The 13566-nt window shown below is 39.5% G+C and overlaps 1 protein-coding gene across 2 annotated transcripts in view; it reads left to right on the forward strand.

The window, feature by feature from the left end:
- Positions 1-13566, forward strand: part of SMC3 (structural maintenance of chromosomes 3) — a 43528-nt gene that overhangs the window by 12447 nt on the left and 17515 nt on the right. The window contains exons 1-6 of one of the 2 annotated variants that reach the window (XM_040486404.1): positions 1530-1554; positions 2842-2959; positions 4498-4673; positions 11264-11344; positions 11824-11988; positions 12894-13015. In XM_040486404.1, the coding sequence (XP_040342338.1) occupies positions 2851-2959; positions 4498-4673; positions 11264-11344; positions 11824-11988; positions 12894-13015 (653 nt within the window). In that variant the 5' untranslated portion in view covers positions 1530-1554; positions 2842-2850. Of the gene's footprint in view, positions 1-1529; positions 1555-2841; positions 2960-4497; positions 4674-11263; positions 11345-11823; positions 11989-12893; positions 13016-13566 lie in introns of those variants that run through there. The other variant, XM_040486403.1, reaches the window with a different exon arrangement.

The following is a 13566-nucleotide window of genomic DNA, read 5'->3' on the forward strand; positions in this document are numbered from 1 at the left end:
CTGTGTCTCCCTCTCTCTCTGCCCCTCGCCCGTTCATGCTCTGTCTCTCTCTGTCCCAAAAATAAATAAACGTTGAAAAAAAAATAGCATTTGAAAAAAATTACTTCCTAAAAGTAATACTCTGTTATTTAATATATCACAGAGTTAAAATGGTGGAAAGCTTACATTGCCAGAAATCTACCATAATGCTGTATATTGTTTTTGCTTGTAGAGATTATATTCTTTATAGTTTTTAGTAGTTGCATACTTCAGCTGATTATTGTTTCCTCATATACTTTAAATTTTATCTAAGATAACTTCTTTTTCTTAGAACATACCCTGCATTGTTCACATAGTTTGCTGTAGTGTTTTTTTGAACTAGGGGAAAGTTCTTTTTAAATGTCCACTTATTTCATATTGGAGACATTTTTAGATATGTGTCGAAAACTTAGCATTCTGAACTGAGTAGGAAGAGTACGTATGGTGTTTCACATTTGGGAAATGCAGAGCAAGTTTTTGAAGACCATCTTTAGAAGCAAGGAATTTTTTTAAAAGGAGGCTGATTACAGGGTGACTGGGTGGCGCAGTAGGTTAAGTGTCTGACTGCGGCTCGGGTCAAGATCTCATAGCTCGTGGGTTCAAGCCTCGCATTGGGGTCTGTGCTGACAGCTCAGCGCCTGGAGCCTGCTTTGGATTCTGTGTCTCCTTCTGTCTCTTCCCCTCGCCCGCTCACATTCTGTCTCTACTCCAAAAATAAACAAAAAATTTAAAGAGGCTGATTACGAAAGACTAATTAATCTGAGTCTTCCCTGCAAACATACAGCATAGGCCCCTATACTTGCAGTTTCTATTCATGTCATTTCATATTAAGCCATCCATAAGTTACTTCATCTAAAAGAATGTTGCCTTCACCCCAGTGAAGACACTTCACTTTTTTCTAATTTGATTTTTTTCATAATAATTATACTGTATTGGTATACTTATTTCTTCTTCCATTAGAATGTAAGTTCCATGAAGGCAAGACTTTGTTTTGTTCATTGCTCTTTTCCCAGTGCCCAGCAGAGTGGCATATATGTTGTAAACATTTATTAAATATTTTTGAAGTGAGCAACTTGAATGAACATGCATAATTGGGGTAACCAGTGATAAGGATCTGAAAGGAGATTCTTTGATGTCTATACTTTTGATAGACCACATTTTTTCCAGAGTTGATTTCTGTCTTTATGTGAAAGTGTTAGAGTAACTTCACTTTTTTAATGCCATGACAGCATTTTTGCATTTAGTGGCTAACTTTATGAATATGTTAAACTCACGCTTGTTGTTTAAAGTTGCATGGCACTTAGTTTGTACCACTCTGTGTTTTTTTGCCGTATATTTAAAAATTTTTTTTGATGTTTGTTTGTTTTTGAGAGAGAGAAAGAGAGCATAAGCAGGGCAGGGTCTGAGAGAAGGGGACAGAGGATCCAAAGCAGGCTCTGTGCCGACAGCAGTGAGTCCGATGTGGGGCTCGAACTCATAAACTGAGAGATCATGACCTCAGCTGAAGTTGGATGCTCAACCGACTAAGCCACCCAGGTGCCCCACCATATATTTTTAAATAAGATTTTTAAAATGCTTTTGCTTGTTTTATTTAATGTAAGTTACTACCTGTGATAGACAGTTATTTTTACCTATCTATATTTAAAGAATACCATTTTGGGGGCACTCATCTGGCTCAGTTGGTAGACCATTCAACTCCTGATCTTGGGGGCATAGAGCTTACTTAAAAAATAATAGTAATAATGGGGCACCTCGGTGGCTCAGTCAGTTAAGCATGTGACTTCAGCTCAGGTCATGAACTCACAGTTTGTGGGTTTGAGCCCCACATTGGGCTCTGTGCTGACAGCTCAGAGCCTGGAGCCTGCTTCAGATTCTGTCTCCCTCTCTCTCTGCCCCTCCCCTAGCTCATGCTCTGTTTCTGTCTCTTAAAAATAAATAAACATTAAAAAATTTTTTTAAATAGTAATAATAATAAAGCATACCATTTTTGCTATACTTTTAATAGTATCATAACTTTTTAAAAATGTAGAGTGATAGTTTCCCCTTGTAAAAATACTGTTCCTTTAGAACAGAGTTCATCTTTTTTTTTTTTTTTAATGTTTATTTATTTTTGAGAGAATGCATGCAAGCGAAGTAGGGTCAGGAGGAGAGGGGAACAGAGGATTGGAAGCGAGCTCTGTGCTGACAGCAGAGAGAGCCCGATGCAGGGCTCGAACTCGCAAACCTTGAAATCGTGACCTAAGCCAAAGTTGGATGCCTAACCAACTGAGCCATCTGGGCACCCCTGGAGTTCATCTTTTATATTTTATCATAGTGACTGAGGAAAAATGGTGATGTAATGTTCTTCCTTTGTTTTTGTTTTTGTTGTTTTGTTTTTACAAAGTTTATTTTGAGAGAGGCAGCACGAGTAGGGGAGGGGCAGAGAGAGAAGGAGAGAGGGAGAATCCCAAACAGGCTTCAGGAAGCTAGCACTCAGAGCCCAATGTGGGGCTCAAACCCACAAAACTGCGAGGTCAGAACCTGAGCCAAAATCAAGAGTCGGATGCTTAACTGACTGAGCCACCCAGGAGCCACTTTTTCCTTCATTTTTAATTTAGAGAGTCTTATTCATAAATTAGACTTATGAATGTATCAATCCTATTTGGATTTTTATTTAATAAATTTTATTTAAGTGAGATAGAGGTCTGTAAGTAAATACACTGTACGAATTGCATTATTGAAGTTATGCTCTACTTAAAACCTAGCATGTGAGTACTCTTTCAAAGTAGAGTTCTTAAAGAACAGTCTATAGCTACGTAATAATTATTTTTGTAAAATTTTTAGATCAACCAGATGGCCACAGCACCAGATTCTCAGAGACTAAAACTATTGAGAGAAGTAGCTGGTACTAGAGTGTATGATGAACGAAAAGAAGAAAGCATATCTTTAATGAAAGAAACAGGTAAAATGAATGTGATTCTGCCTTATTTGTGTTGTGAATTACATATTCATTGTGCTGTGATGGTTGAGGGGAGTTCAATCTGTTCTCAAGAGTATACTGTTTGATAGTTTGCCTGTGTACTGAATGGAGAGAAAATTAGTTTGAGACATTTTAAGGTTTGAGATTTCCAGTGATTTCTCTCTTTAAATAAAGAATTACTGTTAGATAATGATGCCTTTATAGGTCAACTGTTTTGTGCCTCTAACGTCCTCATTGTTAGTGAGGATAACAGATTTGGATGCAAACCTCAAAAAGCATTTCTGGAAGTATCAGCTGGCATTAGGTTTTAAGTTGTTCAGGAGCAAGTAAATGGAAAACTTTAAGAATTTTCCTTAGTACATTATGATGGAAACCCTACTTTGCTTTTCAATTGCTATGGTTTGTCATTCCATAGATAGTCCTGAGTTCAAAATCTGACTAATAATTAACTGACGATGTGACTTTAGACTTGATCTCTCTGGTCTAAAGCTTCTCCATCTGTAAAATTCTTTTTCATAGTTTATGGTGATAAATAGAGGAGCAAAGTAGTACCATGATTGGAATATAGTAGGTGTTCAATATACGGCACCTGTGGATAATGCTATTATAGTAAAAGTTGAGAATCAGTGACACCAATGATGTTATGGTTTTTAATTTTGTAATGTTGTGGGAAGGCACAGTTGCCTTTAAAGGATGTTAAAACAGAGGACTTACTACATGTATTGTAAGAATTAGTAAACACTAATTTGGAAAGATATATGCCCCCGTATGTATGTGCATTGCAGCATTATTTACAGTAGCCAAGATGCGGAAGCAGCATAAGTGTCCATCAGATGAATGTTTAAAGATGTGGTATATGCATACAAGGGAATATTACTCCATTTTTTAAAAAATGAGATCTTACCATTTGTGACAACATGGATGAACTTAGAGGGTATCATGCTGAGTGAAATGAGTCGGACAGAAAGGCATATACCACATGATTTCACATATATACAGGATCTAAAAAAAACAGCAAACAAAATAGAAACAGACTCATAAATATAGAGAACAAACTGGTGGTTGCCAAGGTGGTGGTGCAGGGGGAAGATGGGTGAAACAGATGAAAGGGATTAGGAGGAAAAACTTCCAGTTATAAAATAAGTCACAGAGATGAAAAGTATAGTATAGGGAATATAGTCCATGATATTGTAATAATGTTGTATGGTGACAGATCGTAACTAGACTTATCACGGTGAGCATTGTGTAACGTATAAAATTATGAAATCACTATTGTGCACTTGAAATTAACATAACATTGTACGTCAACTAAAATAAAAAGTTTTAAAGTGTCACCATGTGTAACTGTTCTCTGATGCTTTTCATAATGAAGCATCGTGTCATTTTAGTTTTAGATTTGGTTACCACATACTTTCAAATAATGCTATAGTTCTTAAGGTTAATTTTAACTCATGGTATATTTGAGAAGATATTACATCAAAATTTCATTCAACTTCTTCACTCCTCTCTCATTTTTTAAGAGGGCAAACGCGAAAAAATCAATGAGTTGTTAAAATACATTGAAGAGAGATTACATACCTTAGAAGAAGAAAAGGAAGAACTGGCTCAATATCAGAAGTGGGATAAAATGAGACGAGCCCTGGAATATACCATTTACAATCAGGAACTTAATGAGACTCGTGCTAAACTTGATGAGGTAAAATACTTTTGTCACTTAAATTCATGAGTGATTTTATTTGAATGAGTAAGTTAAGCTCATGCTATATTTATACTTTTCAATGGTTTTTAAATAGGAACTTAAAAATTTTTAAATCTTAATAAATTCATTGGTCAGTGAATTTTTTTTTTATTTATATATGAAATTTATTGTCAAATTGGTTTCCATACAACATCCAGTGCTCATCCCAAAAGGTGCCCTCCTCAATACCCATCACCCACCCTCTCCTCCCTCCCACCCCCCATCAACCCTTAGTTTGTTCTCAGTTCTCAACAGTCTCTTATGCTTTGGCTCTCTCCCACTCTAACCTCTTTTTTTTTTTTTTTTTTCCCTTCCCCTCCCCCATGGGTTCCTGTTAAGTTTCTCCGGATCCACAAAAGAGTGAAACCATATGGTATCTGTCTTTCTCTGTATGGCTTATTTCACTTAGCATCACACTCTCCAGTTCCATCCACGTTGCTACAAAAGGCCCTATTTCATTTTTTCTCATTGCCACGTAGTATTCATTGTGTATATAAACCACAATTTCTTTATCCATTCATCCGTTGATGGACATTTAGGCTCTTTCCATAATTTGGCTATTGTTGAGAGTGCTGCTATGAACATTGGGGTACAAGTGCCCCTATGCATCAGTACTCCTGTGTCCCTTGGATAAATTCCTAGCAGTGCTATTGCTGGGTCATAGGGTAGGGCTATTTTTAATTTTCTGAGGAACCTCCACACTGCTTTCCAGAGCGGCTGCACCAATTTGCATTCCCACCAGCAGTGCAAGAGGGTTCCCGTTTCTCCACATCTCTCCAGCATCTATAGTCTCCTGATTTGTTCATTTTGGCCACTCTGACTGGCGTGAGGTGATACCTGAGTGTGGTTTTGATTTGTATTTCCCTGATAAGGAGCGACGCTGAACATCTTTTCATGTGCCTGTTGGCCATCCGGATGTCTTCTTTAGAGAAGTGTCTATTTATGTTTTCTGCCCATTTCTTCACTGGGTTATTTGCTTTTCGGGTGTGGAGTTTGGTGAGCTCTTTATAGATTTTGGATACTAGCCCTTTGTCTGATATGTCATTTGCAAATATCTTTTCCCATTCCGTTGGTTGCCTTTTCGTTTTGTTGGTTGTTTCCTTTGCTGTGCAGAAGCTTTTTATCTTCATAAGGTCCCAGTAATTCACTTTTGCTTTTAATTCCCTTGCCTTTGGGGATGTGTCGAGTAAGAGATTGCTACGGCTGAGGTCAGAGAGGTCTTTTCCTGCTTTCTCCTCTAAGGTTTTGATGGTTTCCTGTCTCACATTCAGGTCCTTTATCCATTTTGAGTTTATTTTTGTGAATGGTGTGAGAAAGTGGTCTAGTTTCAACCTTCTGCATGTTGCTGTCCACTTCTCCCAGCACCATTTGTTAAAGAGACTGTCTTTTTTCCATTGGATGTTCTTTCCTGCTTTGTCAAAGATGAGTTGGCCATACATTTGTGGGTCTAGTTCTGGGGTTTCTATTCTATTCCATTGGTCTATGTGTCTGTTTTTGTGCCAATACCATGCTGTCTTGATGATGACAGCTTTGTGGTAGAGGCTAAAGTCTGGGATTGTGATGCCTCCCGCTTTGGTCTTCTTCAAAATTCCTTTGGCTATTCGGGGCCTTTTGTGGTTCCATATGAATTTTAGGATTGCTTGTTCTAGTTTCGAGAAGAATGCTGGTGCAATTTTGATTGGGATTGCATTGAATGTGTAGATAGCTTTGGGTAGTATTGACATTTTGACAATATTTATTCTTCCAATCCATGAGCAGGGAATGTCTTTCCATTTCTTTAAATCTTCTTCAATTACCTTCATAAGCTTTCTATAGTTTTCAGCATACAGATCCTTTACATCTTTGGTTAGATTTATTCCTAGGTATTTTATGCTTCTTGGTGCAATTGTGAATGGGATCAGTTTCTTTATTTGTCTTTCTGTTGCTTCATTGTTAGTGTATAAGAATGCAACTGATTTCTGTACACTGATTTTGTATCTTGCAACTTTGCTGAATTCATGTATCAGTTCTAGCAGACTTTTGGTGGAGTCTGTCGGATTTTCCATGTATGATATCATGTCATCTGCAAAAAGCGAAAGCTTGACTTCATCTTTGCCAGTTTTGATGCCTTTGATTTCCTTTTGTTGTCTGATTGCTGATGCTAGAACTTCCAGCACTATGTTAAACAACAGCGGTGAGAGTGGGCATCCCTGTCGTGTTCCTGATCTCAGGGAAAAAGCTCTCAGTTTTTCCCCGTTGAGGATGATGTTAGCTGTGGGCTTTTCATAAATGGCTTTTATGATCTTTAAGTATGTTCCTTCTATCCCGACTTTCTCAAGGGTTTTTATTAAGAAAGGGTGCTGGATTTTGTCAAAGGCCTTTTCTGCATCGATTGACAGGATCATATGGTTTTTCTCTTTTTTTTTGTTAATGTGATGTATCACGTTGATTGATTTGCGAATGTTGAACCAGCCCTGCATCCCAGGAATGAATCCCACTTGATCATGGTGAATAATTCTTTTTATATGCCGTTGAATTCGATTTGCTAGTATCTTATTGAGAATTTTTGCATCCATATTCATCAGGGATATTGGCCTGTAGTTCTCTTTTTTTACTGGGTCTCTGTCTGGTTTAGGAATCAAAGTAATACTGGCTTCATAGAATGAGTCTGGAAGTTTTCCTTCCCTTTCTATTTCTTGGAATAGCTTGAGAAGGATAGGTATTATCTCTGCTTTAAACGTCTGGTAGAACTCCCCTGGGAAGCCATCTGGTCCTGGACTCTTATTTGTTGGGAGATTTTTGATAACCGATTCAGTTTCTTCGCTGGTGATGGGTCTGTTCAAGCTTTCTATTTCCTCCTGATTGAGTTTTGGAAGAGTGTGGGTGTTCAGGAATTTGTCCATTTCTTCCAGGTTGTCCAATTTGTTGGCATATAATTTTTCATAGTATTCCCTGATAATTGTTTGTATCTCTGAGGGATTGGTTGTAATCATTCCATTTTCATTCATGATTTTATCTATTTGGGTCATCTCCCGTTTCTTTTTGAGAAGCCTGGCTAGAGGTTTGTCAATTTTGTTTATTTTTTCAAAAAACCAACTCTTGGTTTCGTTGATCTGCTCTACAGTTTTTTTAGATTCTATATTGTTTATTTCTGCTCTGATCTTTATTATTTCTCTTCTTCTGCTGGGTTTAGGCTGCCTTTGCTGTTCTGCTTCTATTTCCTTTAGGTGTGCTGTTAGATTTTGTATTTGGGATTTTTCTTGTTTCTTGAGATAGGCCTGGATGGCAATGTATTTTCCTCTCAGGACTGCCTTCGCTGCGTCCCAAAGCATTTGGATTGTTGTATTTTCATTTTCGTTTGTTTCCATATATTTTTTAATTTCTTCTCTAATTGCCTGGTTGACCCACTCATTCGTTAGTAGGGTGTTCTTTAACCTCCATGCTTTTGGAGGTTTTCCAGACTTTTTTCTGTGGTTGATTTCAAGCTTCATAGCATTGTGGTCTGAAAGTATGCATGGTATGATTTCAATTCTTGTAAACTTATGAAGGGCTGTTTTGTGACCCAGTATATGATCTATCTTGGAGAATGTTCCATGTGCACTCGAGAAGAAAGTATATTCTGTTGCTTTGGGATGCAGAGTTCTAAATATATCTGTCAAGTCCATCTGATCCAATGTCTCATTCAGGGCCCTTGTTTCTTTATTGACCGTGTGTCTAGATGATCTATCCATTTCTGTAAGTGGGGTGTTAAAGTCCCCTGCAATTACCACATTCTTCTCAATAAGGTTGCTTATGTTTATGAGTAATTGTTTTATATATTTGGGCGCTCCGGTATTCGGTGCATAGACATTTATAATTGTTAGCTCTTCCTGATGGGTAGACCCTGTCACTATTATATAATGTCCTTCTTCATCTCTTGTTACAGCCTTTAATTTAAAGTCTAGTTTGTCTGATATAAGTATGGCTACTCCAGCTTTCTTTTGGCTTCCAGTAGCATGATAAATAGTTCTCCATCCCCTCACTCTCAATCTAAAGGTGTCCTCAGGTCTAAAATGAGTCTCTTGTAGACAGCAAATAGATGGGTCTTGTTTTTTTATCCATTCTGATACCCTATGTCTTTTGGTTGGCGCATTTAATCCATTTACATTCAGTGTTATTATAGAAAGATATGGGTTTAGAGTCATTGTGATGTCTGTATGTTTTATGCTTGTAGTGATGTCTCTGGTACTTTGTCTCACAGGGTCCCCCTTAGGATCTCTTGTAGGGCTGGTTTCGTGGTGACAAATTCCTTCAGTTTTTGTTTGTTTGGGAAGACCTTTATCTCTCCTTCTATTCTAAATGACAGACTTGCTGGATAAAGGATTCTCGGCTGCATATTTTTTCTGTCTAGCACACTGAAAATCTCGTGCCAATTCTTTCTGGCCTGCCAAGTGTCAAAAGAGAGATCAGTCACGAGTCTTACAGGTCTCCCTTTATATGTGAGGGCACGTTTACCCCTTGCTGCTTTCAGAATTTTCTCTTTATCCTTGTATTTTGCCAGTTTCACTATGATATGTCGTGCAGAAGATCGATTCAAGTTACGTCTGAAGGGAGTTCTCTGTGCCTCTTGGATTTCAATGCCTTTTTCCTTCCCCACTTCAGGGAAGTTCTCAGCTATTATTTCTTCAAGTACCCCTTCAGCACCTTTCCCTCTCTCTTCCTCCTCTGGGATACCAATTATGCGTATATTATTTCTTTTTAGTATATCACTTAGTTCTCTAATTTTCCCCTCATACTCCTGGATTTTTTTATCTCTCTTTTTCTCAGCTTCCTCTTTTTCCATAACTTTATCTTCTAGTTCACCTATTCTCTCCTCTGCCTCTTCAATCTGAGCCGTGGTGGTTTCCATTTTGTTATGCATTTTGTTTAAAGCGTTTTTCAGCTCCTCGTGACTGTTCCTTACTCCCTTGATCTCTGTCGCAAGAGATTCTCTGCTGTCAGCTATACTGTTTTCAAGCCCAGCGATTAATTTTATGACTATTATTCTAAATTCACTTTCTGTTATATTATTTAAATCCTTTTTGATCAGCTCATTAGCTGTTGTTATTTCCTGGAGATTCTTCTGAGGGGAATTCTTCCGCTTGGTCATTTTGGATAGTCCCTGGCGTGGTGAGGACCTGCAGGGCACTTCCCCTGTGCTGTGGTGTATAACTGGAGTTGGTGGGGAAGCCGCAGTCAGACCTGATGTCTGCCCCCAGCCCACCGCTGGGGCCACAGTCAGACTGGTGCGTGCCTCCTCTTCCCCTCTCCTAGGGGCGGGATTCACTGTGGGGTGGGGTGGCCTGTCTGGGCTACTTGCACACTGCCAGGCTTGTGATGCTGGGGATCTGGCGTCTTAGCTGGGGTGGGTAGGCAAGGTGCACGGGGGCAGGAGGGGCAGGCTTAGCTTGCTTCTCCTTAGGTGATCCACTTCAGGAGGGGCCCTGTGGCAGCAGGAGGGAGTCAGATCCGCTGTCGGAGGTTTGGCTCCGCAGAAGCGCAGAGTGGGTGTTTGCGCAGAGCAAGCAAGTTCCCTGGCAGGAACTGGTTCTCTTTGGGATTTTGGCTGGGGGATGGGCGGGGGAGATGGCGCTGGCGAGCGCCTTTGTTCCCCACCAAACTGAGCTCTGTCGTCAGGGGGCTCAGCAGCTCTCCTTCCCTTTGTCCTCCAGCCTTCCCGCTTTCTGAGCAGAGCTGTTAACTTATGACCTCCCAGCCGCTAAGTCGCGCTTGCTGTCGGAACACAGTCCATCAGGCCCCTCCGCTTTTTGCAAGCCAGACTCGGGGGCTCTGCTTGGCCGGCGAGCCGCCCCTCCGCCGCCCCGGCTCCCTCCCGCCAGTCCGTGGAGCGCGCACCGCCTCGCCGCCCTTCCTACCCTCTTCCGTGGGCCTCTCGTCTGTGCTTGGCTCCGGCGACTCCGTTCTGCTAATCCTCTGGCGGTTTTCTGGGTTATTTAGGCAGGTGTAGGTGGAATCTAAGTGATCAGCAGGACGCGCGGTGAGCCCAGTGTCCTCCTACGCCGCCATCTTCCCTCTCCCCTGGTCAGTGAATTTGTTCTTTTAATTATTCCAAGGAAAATGCCTAGGTCTGTGTGGTCCTTGCTGTAGTTGCATCTGAAATATAATCAGGTGGTGATGCAAGACAAACCAAAATGAGGGCAGCCACCTTTAAAAGCTTCATGAAGAAGGGGTGCCTAGCTGGCTCAGTCAGTGGGGAGCATGGGACTCCTGATCTTGGAGTTCATGTTGTGAGTTCGAGCCCCATGTTGTGGGTAGGATTTACTTGATAATAAAAAGAAAAAGCCTCAGAATTTTTTTGTTGGCTTTTTAAAATGTATTTTGTAAATAGTATTGCTGATATTTTGTCCAGAAATTGCTTTAGGTAATACTTAAAGGACTTTTTACTTAAAACCACTAAAAATTGTTTTATAAAAACTCTTTAAGTGAATGATTTTATTTTAGAAGATATTTTAAAATTTTACTATTATGTTGTGAAGTATGAAACAAATATAAAATGAGTTAGAAATTACAGCTTTTTTTTCTTCCCCCAGCTTTCTGCTAAGCGAGAGACTAGTGGGGAAAAATCCAGACAATTAAGAGATGCCCAGCAGGATGCGAGAGATAAAATGGAGGTAAGATTATAAACAAGGCTTAGGTTAGCTTATATTTTTCGACCACAGTAAACCCCCTTTTGTACCAGAATTATGGAATGGTTTAAAAAAAAACAAAAACAAAAAGTTAAAGGGGTTCGTGGGTGGCTCAGTTGGTTAAGCATCTAACTTCAGCTCAGGTCATGATCTCATGGCTCATGAGTTTGAGCTCCACATCAAGTTCTGTGCTGACAGCCTGGAGCCTGCTTCAGATTCTGTCTCTCCCTCTCTCTCTCTGCCCCTCCCCTGCTCAAGTTCTGTCTCTCTAAACATTAAACAAAATTAACAGAATTATGAAATGGTAACTTGAAGTGAATGTCATTGAGATTGAGTATTGGAAAGACAGAATAGTACTGAAAGTGTAATTGAAAGAAAAAGAAGGGATAGAACTAATGGTGTCCAAACTCTGCTGTTGTACTTTCAATTGTCTGACTCATTTCTATTTGATACTTTTTGATTAGGATATTGAACGTCAAGTTAGAGAGCTGAAAACAAAAATTTCAGCTATGAAAGAAGAAAAGGAGCAGCTCAGTGCTGAAAGACAAGAACAAATTAAGCAGAGGACTAAGTTGGAGCTTAAAGCCAAGGACTTACAAGATGAATTGGCTGGCAATAGTGAACAAAGGGTGAGTTAAAATACTAAAAATTAAAGACATAAACATTCAGTTGAATAGGAATTACAGAAGACCATTCTTTCTGTGACAAGGATGTATGCTTGAATTTTTGTAAAAGATGTGGCACATTAAAATAATTTCTACTCAAGTGGCAACTCTGTACTGTCTCCTTGTTTCTTTCATTTAAAAATTAGCTTTGTGGGGGGCGCCTGGGTGGCTCATTCGGTTAAGCGTCCGACTTCAGCTCAGGTCACAATCTCGCGGTCCGTGGGTTCGAGTCCTGCGTCGGGCTCTGGGCTGATGGCTCAGAGCCTGGAGCCTGCTTCCGATTCTGTGTCTCCCTCTCTCTCTGACCCTCCCCCGTTCATGCTCTGTCTCTCTCTGTCTCAAAAATAAATAAACTTAAAAAAAAAAAAAAATTAGCTTTGTGGGAGGCCAGTCTGGCTCAGTTGGTGGAGCCTGCAACTCTTGATCTCAGGGTTATGAGTTCTAGCCCCATGTTGGGTATGGAGATTACTTAATAAAATCTTTAAATAAACAGGCAAATAAATATTAGTTTTGTGTTGAAGGATCAGTTTTCTCATGATTTCTTTTCACGAGAAAATATTTTATGCTAGACTTAAGCACAAAATCTTTAAAAATTTAAGATTGCATTTTTACTGGGGTGCCTAGGTGGCTCAGTTGGTTAAGCATCTGACTTGGGCTCAGGTCATGATCTCGCGGTTTGTGAGTTCGCGCCCATGTTGGGCTCTGTGCTGACAGCTCAGAGCCTGGAACCTGCTTTGGATTCTGTGTCTCCCTCTCTCTCTGCCCCTCCTCCACTTGCTTGCTCGCTCTCTCTCTCTCTCTCAAAAATAAACCTTAACAATTTTTTTAATTAAAAAAAGATTACATTTGTACTTCTCCTTTATTTACAGAAACGCTTATTAAAAGAGAGGCAGAAGCTGCTTGAAAAAATAGAAGAAAAGCAGAAAGAACTGGCAGAAACAGAACCTAAATTCAACAGTGTGAAAGAAAAAGAAGAGCGAGGAATTGCTCGGTATGGGATTTCTTTCACCAACATTTCTAACTTTCTACATAGTTCCTCTATAAAACCTAAATAGTTATGAGTTAAGACAGTGAGGGCAAAAGTTAAATTCCATTTCAAAGTAATAGGCTATATTAAAAAACTGTTGTGGGCCAAGCGTTATTGTATACATATTGCATACATTTGTTTTCTATTCAGAAACTTTAGGAGATCGCTGTAGGTTTGACAAACTTGAGGCTCTGAGAAGTTAACTCACCTGAGACAACATAGTGAGATATTGTTGGGCTTTTTAAAACATGAATGATGTTTGTTTTTGTTTTTGTTTTTCTACCCACTCAACATCTTATTCTATGTTTCATCCTATTTCCTTTTTTCACTGTTGTTTTAGTAGCTAGACATTTTCATATCTAGCTGTAGGTTGGACATGCCAGCTTTTGCTCATTTCATGGTTTAGGGCATTAGTATGTTTTTATGCCACCTATATTTTGTTGAATTATTTATTTCTTTTGCCCATTTTTTTCTGATCCCCACACCCCCCTGCCGTTTGGTAGGATTGTATGTAA

Source organism: Herpailurus yagouaroundi, unplaced genomic scaffold (genome assembly GCF_014898765.1).
Source record: "Herpailurus yagouaroundi ecotype Mexico unplaced genomic scaffold, PumYag 163, whole genome shotgun sequence".
Taxonomy (NCBI): Eukaryota; Metazoa; Chordata; class Mammalia; order Carnivora; family Felidae; genus Herpailurus; species Herpailurus yagouaroundi.